This window comes from Phaseolus vulgaris, chromosome 4 (genome assembly GCF_051622355.1).
Source record: "Phaseolus vulgaris cultivar YP4 chromosome 4, ASM5162235v1, whole genome shotgun sequence".
Taxonomy (NCBI): domain Eukaryota; kingdom Viridiplantae; phylum Streptophyta; class Magnoliopsida; order Fabales; family Fabaceae; genus Phaseolus; species Phaseolus vulgaris.
This window is the reverse complement of record NC_143501.1, coordinates 15,041,241-15,059,905: the sequence shown is the minus strand read 5'-3', so window position 1 is coordinate 15,059,905 and position 18,665 is coordinate 15,041,241. Positions and strand designations below refer to the sequence as shown.

The 18,665-nt window shown below is 27.5% G+C and overlaps 1 protein-coding gene across 1 annotated transcript; it reads left to right on the top strand.

The window, feature by feature from the left end:
* The first annotated feature begins 16,110 nt into the window (after window positions 1-16,110).
* LOC137837325 (NAC domain-containing protein 2) lies at window positions 16,111-18,357 on the top strand. The gene is made up of 3 exons (XM_068646304.2): window positions 16,111-16,416; window positions 16,739-17,034; window positions 17,330-18,357. The coding sequence occupies exons 1-3, from the start codon at window positions 16,251-16,253 to the stop codon at window positions 17,897-17,899; spliced, it is 1,032 nt and encodes a 343-aa protein (XP_068502405.1). The 5' UTR covers window positions 16,111-16,250; the 3' UTR covers window positions 17,900-18,357.
* Window positions 18,358-18,665: the final 308 nt, after the last annotated feature.

The window sequence follows — 18,665 nt, the reverse complement described above, 5'->3', positions numbered from 1 at the left end:
CATAAAAAGAGACAAATACCACTCCAATAATTTTGTCACTATACAAGTATTTCAAATATGAAATTTCATGTGTATCAAGTTGTGTGTCAAGTTATCACCCACTTAATACGGTAAAAAACAATCTAACATAAAAGACCACATTGAATCATTATTCAAAAGTAATTGAGATTAGATTGAACAAATTAAAAACTAAAGAACAAAAATATAGGAACAAAAATAAGAAAAAAAAGTACTATTAAACCTAATTAATAAGAATGATATCTATAAATTATTTATTAGTCTTCATTAAGTAATGTGATATTCTTAATATACTTTAAAGTTATTAATATAGTTAGTGTCATCATTTAAATTCAAAAACTCATTTTTGTAGGATTAAGAATTGAGAGTTTTAATAAAATATTATTACCCACAACTTTTAATACATGTAGAACTTCTTCACACTCTAGAAGAAATTTTGAAATAAATTTGAAGCAACAACTCTAAGATCTATTTTATGATAAGTTTCTATGAAAAATATTAAAATAATATAAAGTCTGTATAAAATGCAATATGAATTGAACATATGGTTAAGGATACTCTTTTATGTTAATAAAAGGAATGGTCCTTTTACAAATCAAAATCAAGCATTGAGTACCTCTTCTGACCTCATGGCTGACCTATAACCCAATATTGAAGCAAACGTGTGCATTCAAAAATACCGAAAATAGTATGAAGATGGCTTAGTTCGAATGAAAGCATCTTTGAAGAATAATTATTGGTCAGTCAAAGAGTTGTTGTGGATGGATAACTATGAACATTTTTCTAGAAAAAAAAGACATCAAAAAATTATTACAATTTTCAAAAGTGTTAATTTCTTTCTTTATTGTAATTATTATATAGGAAAATAAAAAAGACATTAGTCCTACTTTATTCACTCCTTTTGACGTCTCCACTAAAATAAGCCAATTAGAATAATAATATAATTAAAACAAACCATAGATTATTTCTAATTAAAATTTGAATTGTATGATATACCATATGTAAGAAAGAATTTTATTAAAGGTAGTCATATATTAGATAGTGTGATAAAAATATTACCTCAAATGTTAAATTTAACTTTTTTTTATATATAACTATATAAATTTCAAAAAGTTTGTATTTTTACTCTTTAATATAACTTTAAAATTTATTACCAAAATTGGAAAGACTTGAGTTCAATTTTTATAATATATCATTAAGAAGAAATAGTCAACTTTTTAGACTTAATTAAGTCCAAAATGGAAGACTAGTCTTGTAAAACCAAACCTTAAACTTACCTGATACTTCAGAATTTGAGAGAGAAACTTAATTAAAAGGATTGAATAAAATTAATAACAGTATTTAAACATGGTAGAGTAGAACCAATTAATATAATCAATTCATTCATTCATATATATATATATTGTGATATAATATTATATTGAATTAGGTTGGATTAAAAAAATAATTTTTAAAATATGAATCAAATTCAATTTTACTCACTTAATTTAGGGTTTAGGGTTAAACCAACACTATAAAAATAATCAGATTTGTCGACAAATTATTATTCACGTATCTAAATCTATAAATAAATCTTTTTATTATCTACGGACATTATCCACAAATATGAATCAGTAGGTAAATTCAATGGTTTGTATGGTGTCTGTTAATTTTTCTAGGAATTTTATTTCTTAAGCGTAGGTGTCAGTAATTTGAGCGTTAAGTAGGTCTGTTGTATACGGGTTGAGGTATCCCTGAAATACCTCTATTCATTCATTTTGTTTTTTGCTGATAAAAAAAAAAACTAACTCAAGTTGGTGGGTATTACCTACTAACTCAAGTTGGTGAGTATTACCTACTAACTCAAATTGATGGATATTACTTACGAACCCCAATGGATAGGTAATACTTACCGACTAAATTTGGTGGGTATTATTAGAGTTAGTGAACATTACCTATGAACTAGAAAAAATAAACTTATGAACTAGAATTAGTAAGTACAGACTAGCGTTAGTGAGTATTACCCATGAATATGGGTTAATAAATATTATCTACGGATTAAAGTTAATAAGTATACATACTATTAACATTATAAAATTAATAATATTAAAATATTAATATAATAATATAGATAATATAACATAAAAATTGTCAAGTGTTGTGGTGAAAGTTTATTCGCCATTCTAAGGGATTTGAGTTTGAGTTCTTCCACCAACTACAACAACTAGTAGATCAAGTCAATCCATTTTAATGCTATTTACAGTAAATACATGAAACAAATTAAAAAGCCAAAATACTCTTAAATGAGTCAATTCATTTAATCTACCATGAGTTGGTGGGTTGAACTGATTACAGAAAATTTTACTCGCAAAAAATAGACTGACTTGAGTTTTAACTGAGTAACAAATCATGAGTTGAGTTAGTTAAATTTCTACCACCAACATAGCAAGTACATTTGGTATCTGTTAAATTGGAGGGAGAAAAAAACGACATGTGTAAGATTGATTTCACATGTGAGAAGTAATGTCTGTCACCCACCATGGAAATAAACCTGGACAACTAAAACACGTTAGGAACACGTTCAGACAATTTGGGTCATTGCATGAATGCCAACTACAAGAAGCATGCATGCATCCAACACAAATTTGGTCTGTCGCGTCTGAGGTTTTAATGAAACCAACAAATAGTACATAATAATTAATCATACTGAAGATTCGCCAATGACACTAAAGAAGATATAGATAGAAGACAATTAATCAAGAGTTTATACAACGTTCTTCATAAATATTTTTAAAAAATAATTTTTTTATAAACTAATTATTTCGGACTATACACAAGTTTAAAATAGAAATTTAGAAAAAATTATAATAAATTTTTTACAAACTAACTTATTTAAAGTTACTTTTTTCTTCATAAAACTATTTATAAAGAAACTCGTCCAACCATATCTTAATCTTAAACTAGTTTATATAAAGAAACTAGCTCATGCATTAAATTTGACTATATTACTTATTTATTGACTGAATAAGTTAGATTAAGTTTTTTAATGTATTATTTTATTTGTATAAACCGTAGGGAGCTATTTTTTTTACTCGTAGCTTGTTATAATAATGAAATTAAGTTATAACTTGTACTATAAGAACATCGAAGATTAGTTGTCATAAATTAGTGTGGTTATAAAAACTAACTTTATTTACGTTGACTAAAGAGATGTTAGTTGAACTATAAAATATTAGCATGGGCTAAATACACATTAAAAGACGCTATACTTATGTGTCACTTAAATTGAGGTAAAGAAATAATTGTTAGTGCAGATTAGTGTCAATTTTAGCATGCAGTGGTGAATAGGATTAGTGTGTCTGCTTAGCAGACACATAGTGGTTTAATGAAAAAAAAAATAAAACAAAAGATTATCACATTTGAAATTACACATGTTTATAAATTTTATTTTTCTCTATCCTAATTATCTATCTTACCTTCGTGTTCTCCAAATTTCTAGTGCTCCCCAAACCCCTCATCATTACCAAATCAGCTCCCCAAATTTGTTCTTCCTAATACCACTTATTAAGTATATTTACCAATTAATTTTGATGAATCCAATCTATCTTAAAGACTTAAAGTTGTGTGTGTTTAATTAAGTAGATCTTGTTATATAACTTTGTATTACATTATGATCCAACTTATTTGAAAGTAATCTTCTTGAAAAGTTTTATTTTCTAAATCTGTATATTTTTTAATTAGTTGATTCATGTTTTAATTAGTTGAAATTATTTATATTCAAGTTTTTTGACTATAGTAAGTATTTTTGACAAATTGATTTATCTTATCAACTAGTTGAAAACACTTAATGCTTATCTATTAATGATTTATATTATCAATTATTGACTATAGTGATTAATTATTTTTTATCTCTAAAACTAATTTTTATTTAATAATTTTTTATAATATCTATATTAGAATAAACTAAATAAAGTCTAAAAGTCAAATTATTTATTTTTAGATGAGTATTTATAAAACCAACATCACCCATAAAATTGTCCATAAACTTTGAGTTTAATAGGAGCTACATAACCTTATAAATATATTTGAAGTTAAAAGTATTTGGATTTATATTTTTGGACTATAAACTATTGAAATTACATATATAATTTTGTTTGCGGATATTTTCAAGTGCACATTTTTCTAGTTAAAAAGAGAGTTTTCTCTTACAAATTTGGTAACAAACAATTATTATAGAATAAAAGTTCGTTTGACACTGAAAATAATAAAAACAATTATTTTACAACTACCTTTTAAAATAAAATATTATATTATAATAAAATAATAATTTATTTAGGTGAGAAGTGAATGTAACTGATGTTAATGTTTCATTTTTTTTTATATGTTATTCTAATTAGGAACTTGTTTTTAATGAAAAGGTAAAAAATAAAAATAAAATTTACTAATATCCTAGGTGAAGAAAAGAAAAGAAAAATATATACATATACACTAAAATATTACCTTATATAAAAAATTAAAAGAGAAGCTTAATTAATAAACAATTTAACAATGAAAAGTGAGTAAATATTAAAAAATGTTACAAATTTTACACTATTAAGGTCAGACCAGTTTTCTAATTAATAAAGAAAATAGAAACTAATTGAAGTAACTTGTCGAGAAGCTATTTATATTAGTGTTTTTTTAAATAACAGTTTTATAGTTTATAGATATATGGTATTCTCCTTTTTACCCTTAAATTATTTATTATTATTTTTAATAAAAGCTAATATTGTATTTTATTTTATTTTTTCTCTTTTTACATAATTTATTTATTTTGTCCCATTACATTTTTTTCCAGTTCAATGCTAATTTTCCTCTTCTTATTGTGGTTTCCATTTTCCTAATAAGTTTTCTCACATGGTGCAAATTCAATATAGTTTCCATTTACGTAGGTTGTGTGTTGTTTAAACATATTTTTGTTCTCCTCACAAATCCTTCTTTTCTTTTAGTATCTTTAATGATTTGAATGATTTGAATGATTTGAATGTGAATGTTTATTATAAATGTAAAAATTAATATTAATTTGTATATTAATTAATTTATAATTATATTTAAAAGAATTATATTGTATGAAAATAGTTGTCGATTGTGTGAATTTGAAGTCATAAATCTAGAATGATATGTGAACCATTATTTGAATTATGTATTAAATAATTACACCTATATTTTAACAAAGATTCTCTTATTGAACTAATAATTTAAGTGACATAAAGTAAGATATTAGGTGATGAGAAGCTAAATGAGGAGTTTCACACGAGATATGTCTAGATGTATGACTTGTGTGGTAATGAACTTATTCAGATCCATTAACAGATGTTAGTTTTTGATGGGACATACTTAATGAGTTTTCTGGAAGACGTTTCCATTTGATATATAGTGATTTATATGTCTTTTTTATGTTCACATTTTGATTGAAATTCATTTTTTGTTGATTGTTAATTAAAATGTTTCCTTTTATATACATTTTTTTTTCATTTTTTTTATCTATATTTAGAAAAGAGTAAAGATTTTATCTAGACTAAAGATTTTCTTTTGACTCTCCTATTGTCAAAAAATATATATATATATATATATATTGTAAATATTTAAATTGTATTTTGAAAACCTATATGCTCTATAAAAACTCAATATTATGTTTATAGTAAATGAAATAATTTTTATGGAAGTGTTTAATTTATAATATTTTTCATATTGTTGAAACATTATACTTTAAAGATGTTGTAAATCAAACATACAAGAAAGATATACTTGTACTTAAATTTATGTTAATTTACTTTATAAATATATGTTGATGAACTTTAGATTAAAATATATTTTTAGTTTATGTAAAATGATTGAATTTTGATTTTAGACTATATAATTTTTGTTTTTGTTTTTAGTTCCTTTAAAATTAAAAATTATTATTTTTAATCTAAGTGTTGAATAAAAATGTCTAAATTAAAGTGAATTACCATACAATTAAACTAAACTTTAAAAGTAATTTTGAGAAGAAAAAAAACTGAACTGGATTGTTATATAGTGATTAAACTAAATTGTATTGTGATTTGAATAAATTAAACTAAATTAAATTATTATAAATTACTTTAATTATATGAATGTTTTGAATTATTGTCAATTTGATAAACAATTCAAATATTTTTTTGACATCCCTAATTCCAAATGATTCACTATCACTACAAGAAAATCAAGAAATAGAAACCAATTTTTAGAGACCAAAATAATTAGTTGCAATAGTAACTAAATTATAGACCATTTTGGAAAACTAAAACAAAAATTGGTTTCTAAATTAGTTTCTATTATTTTCTATTATTGTTAAATAGTTTCTAAATTGATCTCTAATTAGCAACCAAGGTTTTAGAGACTAAATTTAGAAACTAAATAATTGGTAGATAAAACATTGGTTGCTAATTAGATACCAATTTAGAAACTATTTAACAAAAATAGAAAATAATAGAAACTAATTTAGAAACCAATTTTTGTTTTAGTTTCTAAAATGATCTCTAATTTAGTTACTATTACAACTAATTATTTTGGTCTCTAAAAATTGGTTTCTATTTGATGATTTTCTTTGTAGTGTATTATCGTAATATATTATCAACTTGTGACTTTTAAAAATAGATAAAAAAACATGTTATTTATCTATCTTAAAATAAATATTACAAATTAAAAATAGTGAGTTAAAATTTTAGATAAATGAAAATAAAAAAAAATAAAAATACTTTATAGGGTTAAAACAGAAACTAAACACATGTTTCAAATTCTACATGAATAAAAAAAGCAATGAAAGAGTTTTATAGTAACAAAAATAAAATAAAAACTAGTAAATTTTATACGGATTAAAAACATAGTTAAACATTTACTTTATTTTAAGCTTAATTGAAAATGTTAAGGTGTAATATTAGAATTAATAATAAAATACATAATATAAAACAAATTGAAATTAAAAAAACAATATCATTGAAATAATTAACCCAAATAAAAAATTTCAGTAGATATAAAACTAGAATATATTTTATAAGTAAAAAAAGAGAGTTAAAATTCACATAAAAATATTATTCAAACACGGCTATATTTACCCTTTTATATTTGCTAACTATTTCAACATATAGTAGTTTTTATCAAAACTTTATTAGATTTTATAATGTTAAAGAGTAACTTAAATTTTTTTGACTATTATTATGGACTTTAGGCCTAACTCAATCCCATAAAACCGGCTCAATGGGGTGAGGTTTGCACCAACTTATATACAATGAAATGTCCTTATCTCTCGTCAATGTGGGATCTTCAACAACTATTAACCACACTTTCAAGTTTTAGCAAACTTTATAGTTTTAAGCTTATATTTTAGGTACTTTTTGCAAAACATAACCTATACCATGTAATAAGCTTATATTTTAGGTACTTTTTGCAAAACATAACCTATACCATGTAAATAAATTATATTCAAATCCTAGATTTGAAAAATCCAAGCCAAATTTCTATTTGACAATTAGGGGAAAAAAAAGTATAGAAATAGACATAATTAACTTTAAATTTTCCACACGTGATATATTTGTAAGTTTTGTGTGCATGATGATATTTTGAGCAATAATAAAACTTTTCTTTCCAATTAAGCAAAGTATTGAACAGTCAAATAAGCAGTTATTTTAGACCACATGAAAGCACTTTCATATATTTTCGATATTATGTAACAATATAGCACTCACAAAATTGGATTATACCACTTTAGTTTCATGAACGACATGTGGACCAATTCTTTTGAAGAATGTCGCTTTTTGTTTTAAGATTTTGTTAGAAAATATCTTCTTTTATTGCGTCTCATTCTGTGAAGATTTTTGCGTGATGAGAATGAGTAATGCTGCAAACATAGCCAATATTAACGTTATCAAATTATTGAAAAACACTTTCACAATACTTGAAGGTCGAGCAAAAAAAAACTGCGAGTTGGTCAATGGTCAAAAAATATATGAAAAAAAATCTTGATCTGGTATGTTTCCATTTTCTATAACTTTCTTAATCCCAATTATTTAATAATAAAAACGGATATATCAAAAGTTAGAAGAATGCCCTTTTGCAAATAAAGCATTTAAACAAAAATATTCATAAAAAATTATAAAATTAAAGAAGTTTGTTTATATATATATATATATATATATATATATATATAACTCAAAATATAAAAAGGAAGTGTTTAACTCTGCTTTTAGTATCATTTAAAAAAAAAATTGTAAATATTGGTTATTCATTCCATAGTTTTATATATCAAACAATATGTTGAAGTCTCTTTATCCTTTATTTAGCATGATAGAATCCGATAAACACGACTTTGTACCTTAAAGTATTTACTTGTTTAAAAATCTTTTTTTTTAGATTTAATTAGATATAGTGATTTTTTTTCTTTAAGTTAGCACATATGATAATACCATAAAAAATAAAGAGGTAAAGGAAATGATCAAAATACACAATACCTTTTATATGTTTGTTTATTAAAATAAATTATGTTCAGTTCTTTTGAGATTTGTAATATTTTTAACTAATTTTTGAGTATTTAAAATCGCAGGCAATTCTGAGTAATGTCTTAAATATTATTTAAACTTGTATTCACTCCTAAATTAATATAAAAATATAAAAGTATTATTTAAATTTGAATACAATAATACAATTATTGCAACAATTTTTTTTTTTGAAAACAATAGCTTAGGTAGAACTTCAAATAAACTAATATTCAATTTTAATATGAAAATAATAACATATTTTTGTAGAGTTTTAAATCTGGATATTAGATATGAAAATGCCTTAAATATTCATATTTTTATTATTATTTAGGGTAATATTATATATCTTGACTAGATTTATCTTTAATAAAAAAACATTATTAAATTTTTCATATTGTTGTAAAACCTTTTCTATTAGTTTTTTTATATAAAATATGGAGAAAATGAATTTTCTATGAATTCTATAGAATTTCATGAAATATTTATAAAATATTGAAAATTCCAGCAGTAAAATAATTACAGTTTCCAAAACGGAAATATCTTTTAAGAAACTTAAAAAAGAAAATCCTTGAATAATATTGCATTAGTTACCACCCTCTAATATTACCAAAAGTACACAATTTTTATGTGTATTCACTAAATTTATTTTTAATTTAATCTTAAATGAATTCATTCACGCTATGAACTCTAATTTGGTAACATAGTACTTTGATAAATATAAATGCAACATTTACGTGCGTCAGTTTTAATGGAAAGAAAGTTGGATAGGAAGTTTAAATAAATTAAATTGTGGAACACTTTAACAATTTAAACAACAGGGATAAATATAAAAATTATAATAATTATCACGTTTATTTGTTCAACCTTTTGACAATTATGATAGATGATTGCTCAAATTATTAAAGTCATCTTAAATAAAATAAAAAGAAAGATAATCTGTGGAACTCTCAAATGATAGAGATAAGATTGAGAAAGTAATCCTAAAATATTAGAAAGAAGAAGAAAGTATGAAGTGAGGAGGAATTGGTGTGGAAAGTTGTGGTAAGACTTATGATGATATGTTTGTTTATGTGAGCATGAGAGTGACATAAGAGTTTAGGTAGTCATGTGAGTGACAGAGTTTAAACAATCATGTAAGTGTCACGCGAGTTTAGATAATTATGTGAATGACACAAGAGTTTAGATAATCACGAGGATGGTAAGAGAGTTTAGACAATCACTTGAGTGGCACAAGAGTTTAGGTAGTCATGTCAGTGGCACAAGATTAGGTAGTTATGTAAGTGACACGAGAATTTTAGTGGTCATGTGATGAAGCACAAACCTTTAGACAATCATGTGAGTTGTGCAAGATTTTATGTGGACATGTGAGTGAGTCAATCATGTGAGTCGAGTGATAATTAATGGGGGCACTCATAACACCAATGACTGATAAGGCAAGGTTTGCAACACATGTAAATGATGACACAAGTGGTAATGGTGACAGTGCGTTAAAGGCTGGTACATTGACAAAGACTGAAAATGTTAGTATAGAGCTAACGTTGATGTGATAGATGGTCATGATACTTCACATAGAAAATGGTGGTCATTAATAAACATTGCTCTTCAATATTAAAGACAAAATAATGTTCGTAATAAAGATAAGTTAAACACCAATTTAAAGTCCATAGTACATTTTTATTCACGACAACATCACTTTAACATCAGAGAATCATTTAACTTCTTTTCCATTTCATAGAAAGACATAAAAGAGGTTAGGTGTGGGTTGTGTTCACAAATATGTGTCATTATCTCGACCTGAACTTGGGAAGTCTGTTTTGTTGCCATAAAGAACAAATGTTCTACATCCTCATCTTCAAAAATCTTACATGAATGATATGATCATATGGTGTTAGAGACTTAGATCGGATACCTATATTGCAAGTCACAACATACACTTGCTTCATCTCGAACATTGTCATTACGTTTTTTATACTAATCCAAGCTTTGTGTGAATTGACATAGCGGGCAGAGTACTTATCGTTTGTAATGATGTTGTCGTTGTAATATACCAATGCAGTAAAAATTGTAGAAGTCATGTCTATTTAGGTGTTGAGTTAGTTGATTGGATTGGAATATTGACAACTATCTTATTCATTACTATGATCTATTATACACAAGCACAATAACAACTTGTGTTAAAGCTGAATAATCAAACAAATAACAATGGCATATGCAAAATAGTATATAAAAAATATTGACATTTCATGGAGTCATTGATATTTCGTTCATTGGCGGATGCAAAAGGAACATTATTTCATCAACATACCTTGTAAATGTTGTGTTTAATTTCATAAAACTATTGCAATTGGATTTATTCTTCATTTAATCATGTTGAATAAGTCTTCATCAATTAGTATTTTAGTAACGTCGTATGAAAAAGTATCTGCATCTATGAACTATGGTTGGCAGTAATATAATTAAGTAGCTGGGAATCACAATGAACTCCAAATGCATTGCACACTGATTGAATCAAAGTACAAAGGGAACAATCATATCAAATCCTCATAACTTTAGGAGTACAATATTTGAAGCATAATCCCTTCTGTGTGGATGCAAAATGACCATTGAAATGGAAAACTGGTACACTTAAGTTGTTGATATTGTCCAAAGAAGTATTTAACATTGCCATGTATAATGTGAAGGTACAACGGAATAACTGTATTAACTATTTTTTCACTTAAGGATGACTAACATTAACTTAAGAGGTGGTAAATTTATAGACCATGATTTTTAACATATGACATTTGACACTTCATCGATAATCCTTTAAGGTTTTATTGATAATCCTTTAAGGTTTTATGAGAGTGACACAACGCATAAATCAGTGCATCACCTTTTAATGGATGGTCAAGATTAAATGGGCCTTCAAATACACATAGGATTGACCATCACATTGAATGGGACTTAAGACATATTTATAACCTTTTCAGGCTTTCTCAAAGTCACAAAGTGCATAGATCAGTACACCACCTTTTAATGAATGGTTAAGATTAAATGGGTCTTCAAATGAATGCTCAAAATTGAAGATCACAATGAACGAGACCCGAAACACATTTATGACCTTTTCATGCTTTTTCAAAGTCACATTGCTTATATTAGTGCACAATCTTTTAAAAGATGGTCCATATTAAATGGGCATTCAAATGAACACACAAAATTGAACATCACACTGAACAAGACTTGAGAAACATTTATGACCTTTTCAAACTTTTTCAGAGTCACATAGTGCATATATTAGTGTTGAACCAAGTGATGTTCAAGCTTTGAAGAATCCAAAATCCTTTGAAGGATGTTGAAGCCTCTGCTGTGCTTGATGTTGTTGTGTTGGTTTAAGCTTTGTTATGGGGTAGTTTATATGTTGTAATCCACCCTATGATTAAATCTAAAGCATTAACATTCTTAATCTTTGTAAAAACAAAATGATTTCAAACTAAGTAAAAACAACCGATTGTTTTGTCGAAACAACCGATTGTTTGTACTTAGGTGTTTTGAGAAAAAGTTTGAAAACTGTTTTGAATGGTTAAACTGTTAAGTACCAAAACAACCGATTGATTCGAGGAAACAACCGATTGTTTGTTTTGGGACCATAACAGAAAAACTGTTTTCTTTGACTGAGCTTTAAATGATTTAACTGTTTACGCTCCAGTCATTAAATGCTTTGACCAATCTTTTAATGCAATTTAAGAGTTTGTTAAGATTTGATAACAAACTACATCTTTGAATATATTCAGAAAAACAGATTTAAGAATTAAGAATCTTTGACAAAGTTTTCCTAAGAGAGTTTTTTAAAGTGTTGAGATTGCTAAGTTGTTTATGATTGATCAAAGTGCTGGAATAGGATTCTGCTTGTATTGATTTCAGATTATCTTCTGTAACAAGTGTAATCCTTGTACTCTGTTGAACAATTTCGTTTCTGTGTTTGCTAAGATTGGTTGTGTGTTCTTGAGGTGTTCAAGATCAGCAATCTTAGTGTTGGCCAAGGAGAGTGTGTTTCTTGAGGTGTTCAAGGTCATTCTCTTGGTTGTTGTGTAAGTGATCAAGTGGTGATTGCTTAGTGGATATCCTCAGGGTTTCTGAGAAGACTGGATGTAGCTCTGGATTTGGAGTGAACCAGTATAAACAACTGTGTACAATCTCTCTACCTCTAACTCTTTAAATTCAGTTTGTTTGTTGTTTACTGGTATAAACAACCGATTGTTTCTACGAAACAACCGATTGTTTTTCTGGTCTATATCTTTTGCTTGCTGTTTTGGCTAACTGAATTGCTGAATCATTTGGTTCCTGAGATAAATTCATTCTAGTTTTTGAAATATTTGCGAAAACCCTTTTAAACAATTCACCCCCCCTCTAGTTTAAAGCCATCTTTTCTAACAATTAGTGCGTCACCTTTTAATGGATGGTCTAGATTAAATGTGCCTTCAGATGAACACATAGGATTGAATGTATAGTATTCAACTTATAAATCTAGACCACTTACTTCCGCATTCTTCTATATATAGGTCCAATGTTCATGTTACACCCTCTTAACTTCATAATCGAGACATTACAAGCAAACCTAAATTTCATACATCAACTTCATTGTTTGTAAGTTCCTTCAACCACCGTAATATGTTGTTGTGGAAGCAACACGAACATAGATCTGCCTAGATTAGTTTCATGGTAACTTAATTTATATGTCATTGGCTTAGTTGTTCAATAGTTTGACATTTAAAGTTTGGCTAATTTTCTTTGCATAATTAGGATCCAGAAGGAAGCATTATATCGTCTTACTGATATTCAATGCCTGATCCATACTCTTTAGTAGTTGCCATTCTAGAGCAAGCAAGGTTTAATGAGATCGCAAAACTGAGGCATCTAAAGGTTGATCATGGTTTGGTGACATGTTTGGTAGAAAGGTCGAGACCAGAGACACACACATTTCATTTCTCAATTGGAGAATGAACAATAATCCTACAAGATGAAGGGCTTCAGTTGAGCTAAGAATGGATGGAGCACCAAATACTAGACCAACCATGTTTGGTACTCAGATTTCAACAAATGTCCATGTACAAATGATAGCTTGTAACTTTTATTTTCCTTTGAGTACGTTCATTGAATTGTAAGCCAAGTTCACAAGATCTATAGAACAAATTATGACACTTTTAAACCTACCAATTCCAACCTTTTCCAGAAATCCTAACATCATCACTTCTATGTAAGCAATACTTTACTTCGGGGAGACATTAACTGTATTACTTCGGGGTGACATTAATTGTATTAACTGTAAACGCAACACAAACTAAAGCAGAATCATATTCCAGCTAGACATTAGTAAGCCACATCTTTTAAGCTTTCTCCATAACATGTATAACCCATAATACATTTTTTCAACCCAATTTTCAATTTATTGATTATACAAATGTCAACTTGTGGGTTTTTGACCATGATGAGGTTATTTTTTTTTTGCTTTTTACCAAAATGGGGTCCGTTTGAAAAAAATTACAAATTTAGGCAAGTCGTGTCAATTCGGCACGACTTCATATGTACAAATCGTTCTAATTTGGTATGACTTTGCCATGTCATACTGAAGTCGTGTCAACTTGGCACGACTTCTGCCCTGTCAAACTGAAGTCGTGCCAACTTGGCACGACTTTTGCCATGTCATACTGAAGTCGTGTTATATATATATATATATATATATATATATATATATATTTTTGATTTTATTGTTTATATATTGGGTAGTAAGTTATGTAATGTTAAAAATTAATTTGATACATAACTTTCTAAGAGTGTTAGTTTTAAGGAACAAAAAATTGAATAATCGTGTATGGATCATGTCCGACCCCATTAAATATCAAAATATCAAAAATATTGCATACATTAGATATTAAATATCAAAATATACTTTTTGACTAGTGGGAAACCATGTCTGTTGGCAATGTCCTCAAAAGTTAATGGCTTAAAGTTTGAATAAGCTGATTATCCAAACATGATCCATACACGATTATCCAATTTTTTGTTCCTTATCTAGGTATATTTTTTTGATGAAATTTTTTAAAAAAGAATGTGATTAACTAACACTCTTAGAAAATTATGTATGAAATTAATTTTTAACATTACATAACTTAGTACCTAATATATAAACAATAATTTTTTTTTAAAATATATATATATGACGTGGCAGAAGTCGTGCTAAGTTGGCACGATTTCATTATAACATGACAGAGTCGTGTTTAATTGGGACGATTTGTGCATATTAAGTCGTGCCGAATTGGCAAGACTTGCCTAAATTTGATTTTTTTAAACGAACCCCATTTTTGGTAAAAAGAAAAAAAAATAATCCCATCATGATCAAAATCCCATCAACTTGTTTATATTTATCAGTATTATACTTGGAAAATTTATTTCTATACGTTTTTATTTTTCTTTCTATCAATATTTTTAAAATATTTTTCAATTCATCAATTTTTTTTGAAATATTGATTATACACAACTCAGTAATTTCAAATACATGAAAAACTTTTCAATAATATTTTTTACAAGTACGTACTATTCATAAATTTTACTTCTTTACATATTTTTTAAATTTACATTTCCTTAAAATATGTGTACTTTAAATTCCTTATTTATGAAAAAAATTATTTCTCTAAATTTATATGTTGCATAACATAAACTTATTTCTTAAAATTAATATATTTTACACGACTCACTGAATTTAATTATATCACAAACATTTCATTATTTTCTCACAATCCTTTATTTTTTTTCAAGAAAATTTCTCTTCTTTAAAAATTCAATCTACGTTTTAAAAATATCTATTTTTAAATACTGCTTTATCTAATTTTTTTTATTTCTCTAAATAATTAAATCCTGGAAGCTCACTAAATATAATTAGTTATTATTACTATTATTTTAAAAATTAATTTCAATGATTTTTCCCAAATAATTCTATTTAATTAATTATTTTTATAATTTTGTCCTAAATTTACTCTTCCAATTAATTATTTAATAATAAAAAAATAAATTGAAATATCTTCTCAAACTTTGACTGTTTTTCGATACCAACTCAACCAATCCAAGATCATTCGACTTTCCAAGATTGAATCCTAACCTGAGAAAACTATATTATCTATGTAAATACAAAACACAATATATTACGTGGGAGAAACAAGAACACATGTATGGTATATTTGGAAAAAAAAGAATGAAAATTATTCCAAAACAATGTTACCCAGCAATGATTGTAGCTTGATTTTGGTGGACACGTGTGGCACAAGCTTATCTCAATGATGATTAAGTCACTTACCTGCCACTATCACGACCCTCCTTTCAAGGTCATAGATTTCCTACAAACGACAAAACAGAAGTGTGACTTCCTTGGTGTGCCAAAGTGTCCCTCCTTCTCTCTCCAACTTTGCCCATCCACCACATTGCTTTCTCTCTCTAGAAATGGTCCCTACTTTGGAAAACTTTGAACCTTCATCCCCCTTTGTGCCTTGGCCTAATCTCTTCCCCCACATCACCACAAATTTCCACACCCATAAAAGGCCTTCACCTCTTCAAACCCCAAAAATTTCAATCATATCTCAACATTAGCTTCTCTTTCTCTGTTCATTTTCTTTAAACCCACCCAACCTTACACACAAACATTCTTTCTCCTTACATATATTTTCTTTGTTATTTAGTTGAATTAGGGTCATGGGAACCCCACAATCCAACAACTTGCCACCAGGGTTTAGATTCCACCCTACAGATGAAGAGCTCATTCTTCACTACCTAAGGAAAAAGGTCGCCTCTATTCCTTTGGCAGTTTCCATCATTGCTGAGGTTGATATCTACAAGTGTGATCCATGGGAGTTACCAGGTTTCTCACCTTTTCTATTACCATATTTTTTTAAAATATATTTTACATTCTTTTATTACAATATGAAATTAATTTTCATCCTTATTCTTAGATGTTTTAAAACTATCAATAGTTTTAACAGTATCTTTTACGTGATAAATTTTTTTTAACGTGAGGAGTGAAAAAAATATTCATGACTTAAAGTTTTTAGTTTTTGTTGTTGATTTATAAAGATGATTAAGGTGTATATCTAGCATGGAAGTCTGGTTGGACTTTTTTTTTTTCTCTTGTTTTTGTTAGTATGTGATGGGAGAGATTGTTTTGGTTTTGATTTGTTTAACAGCTAAGGCCGCGTTTGGGGAGAAAGAGTGGTACTTTTTCAGTCCAAGAGATCGGAAGTACCCAAATGGAGCGAGGCCAAACAGGGCAGCTGCTTCAGGGTATTGGAAGGCAACAGGCACTGATAAGAACATAGTAGCATCATTGGCAGGAGGAGTGAGAGAACATTTTGGTGTGAAGAAGGCTTTGGTTTTCTACAAAGGAAGACCCCCAAAGGGTGTCAAGACCAATTGGATCATGCATGAATATCGCCTTGTTGACACCAATAAACCTGTTAGGATCAAAGACACTTCCATGAGAGTGAGTCCCATGCATTTTTATCATAATAACATTCAAGATATAAACCATGGATCATCAAAACTTATTACTTTAATAATTTCTATAATGTGTATTCTTCATCTCTCAAAAGATCTTGACCCTTTAAATAAAAGTTTGACTTTTACAATTTTTTTGATTAAAAATTGATTAAAAAAATTACTAAATATGGTCAATCAAAATTTCTAATGAGTAAAATACTTTATTTCATTTGATTTAGAAGGGATATTAGTTTTACTATTAATAACTAATTAACTGATAATTTTGTTTTGTTTGTTAGTTGGATGACTGGGTTCTATGCCGGATATACAAAAAGTCCAAACACAGTCTATCTTCAATCACAGAGGCAGCACAGACAACTCTTGAGGAACAAATCAAAGACACCCTTTTACCAATCTCCAACACTACAACAACTCTTGTCCCTCCTCCACAGGCCACACTCATATCTCAAAAATCTCTATCATTCTCTAACCTCTTGGATGCCACAGACTTTTCCATGCTTAGCACCATCTTATCTGAGAACCAGTACTCCAATTACCCAAACACAAATGAACCTTTGTTCGGTTGTGAGAATCTGGATCATGAAACCCCACAAAACTACTACACCAACAACAATAGTTTTAATAATGTTCAGAAGAACCCTTCACTGATTACCCACATATTGCCCAAACACCACCTTTCAAACATAGATGAGGACATCATGCACCCTTCAAAGCAACACCATGGTTCCTCTTGCAATTTTCCAAACACCACCCTCCAAAATCAGAACCCCCAATGGAACTTCATGTTCAAGCAGCCTCACATGAATCACCAGCTACTTCCGGGTCCTCAATATCTTCAATTTCAGTGAAAATAGCAAAACAAAAAAAAAAAACATCATGCGAGTCACAAAAAAATTAGAAAAATAGGGGACAAAATTAAAAAAAAAAAATAGAGTAAAATATCTGCCACATGTAAACCTGTTCACTACGTAAGGATTAGCACAGGGGAAAATATTTATTTCTTTTGCTTTTTTTTTTCTTTTGTTGAAAATATGGAAAAAATGATTTTATTTTTATTCGAAGTATATTCGTCTAAGAGGAAGTCTTGGTAACGTGTTCATGGAAAAAAAAAACAGAGAATAGTTAGATACGGAACAAGAAGGTTAGGTTTCAGTATTGAACGGTAAAAAATGACCCTCAATTTATGTACAAAATGTTCATTTGTACGTGTTGGGTTGGCAAATTAGTTTTGATTACGTGTACTTTGTAGACTTTGTATTGGTTGGATTGTGATATTATTATATTCTTTTTTCGGAAATGTTTTAAATTTTCTTTTGGACTATTGCATTATCACCATTTGTAATTTTGTATATATTTTGTGTTTAAGTTTTATCTTCAGCTTCCCATTTTGTAAGATTTTAGATCCAATTTTTTTTATTTTGTAAGACTTTATCTGTTTAAGTTTATCTTCAATTGGAGTCAATATCAAAAGTTAAAAAAATAGCCAAATATCTAAATATTAGAAAAGAGCAATATAAAATTAAAGTTTCTATGTATTCTTTATATACAAAGTTTATCTTACTTTTTAAAAAAAGTACAATTATGCATTATTCCGAAGGCATATATATTTTTCAG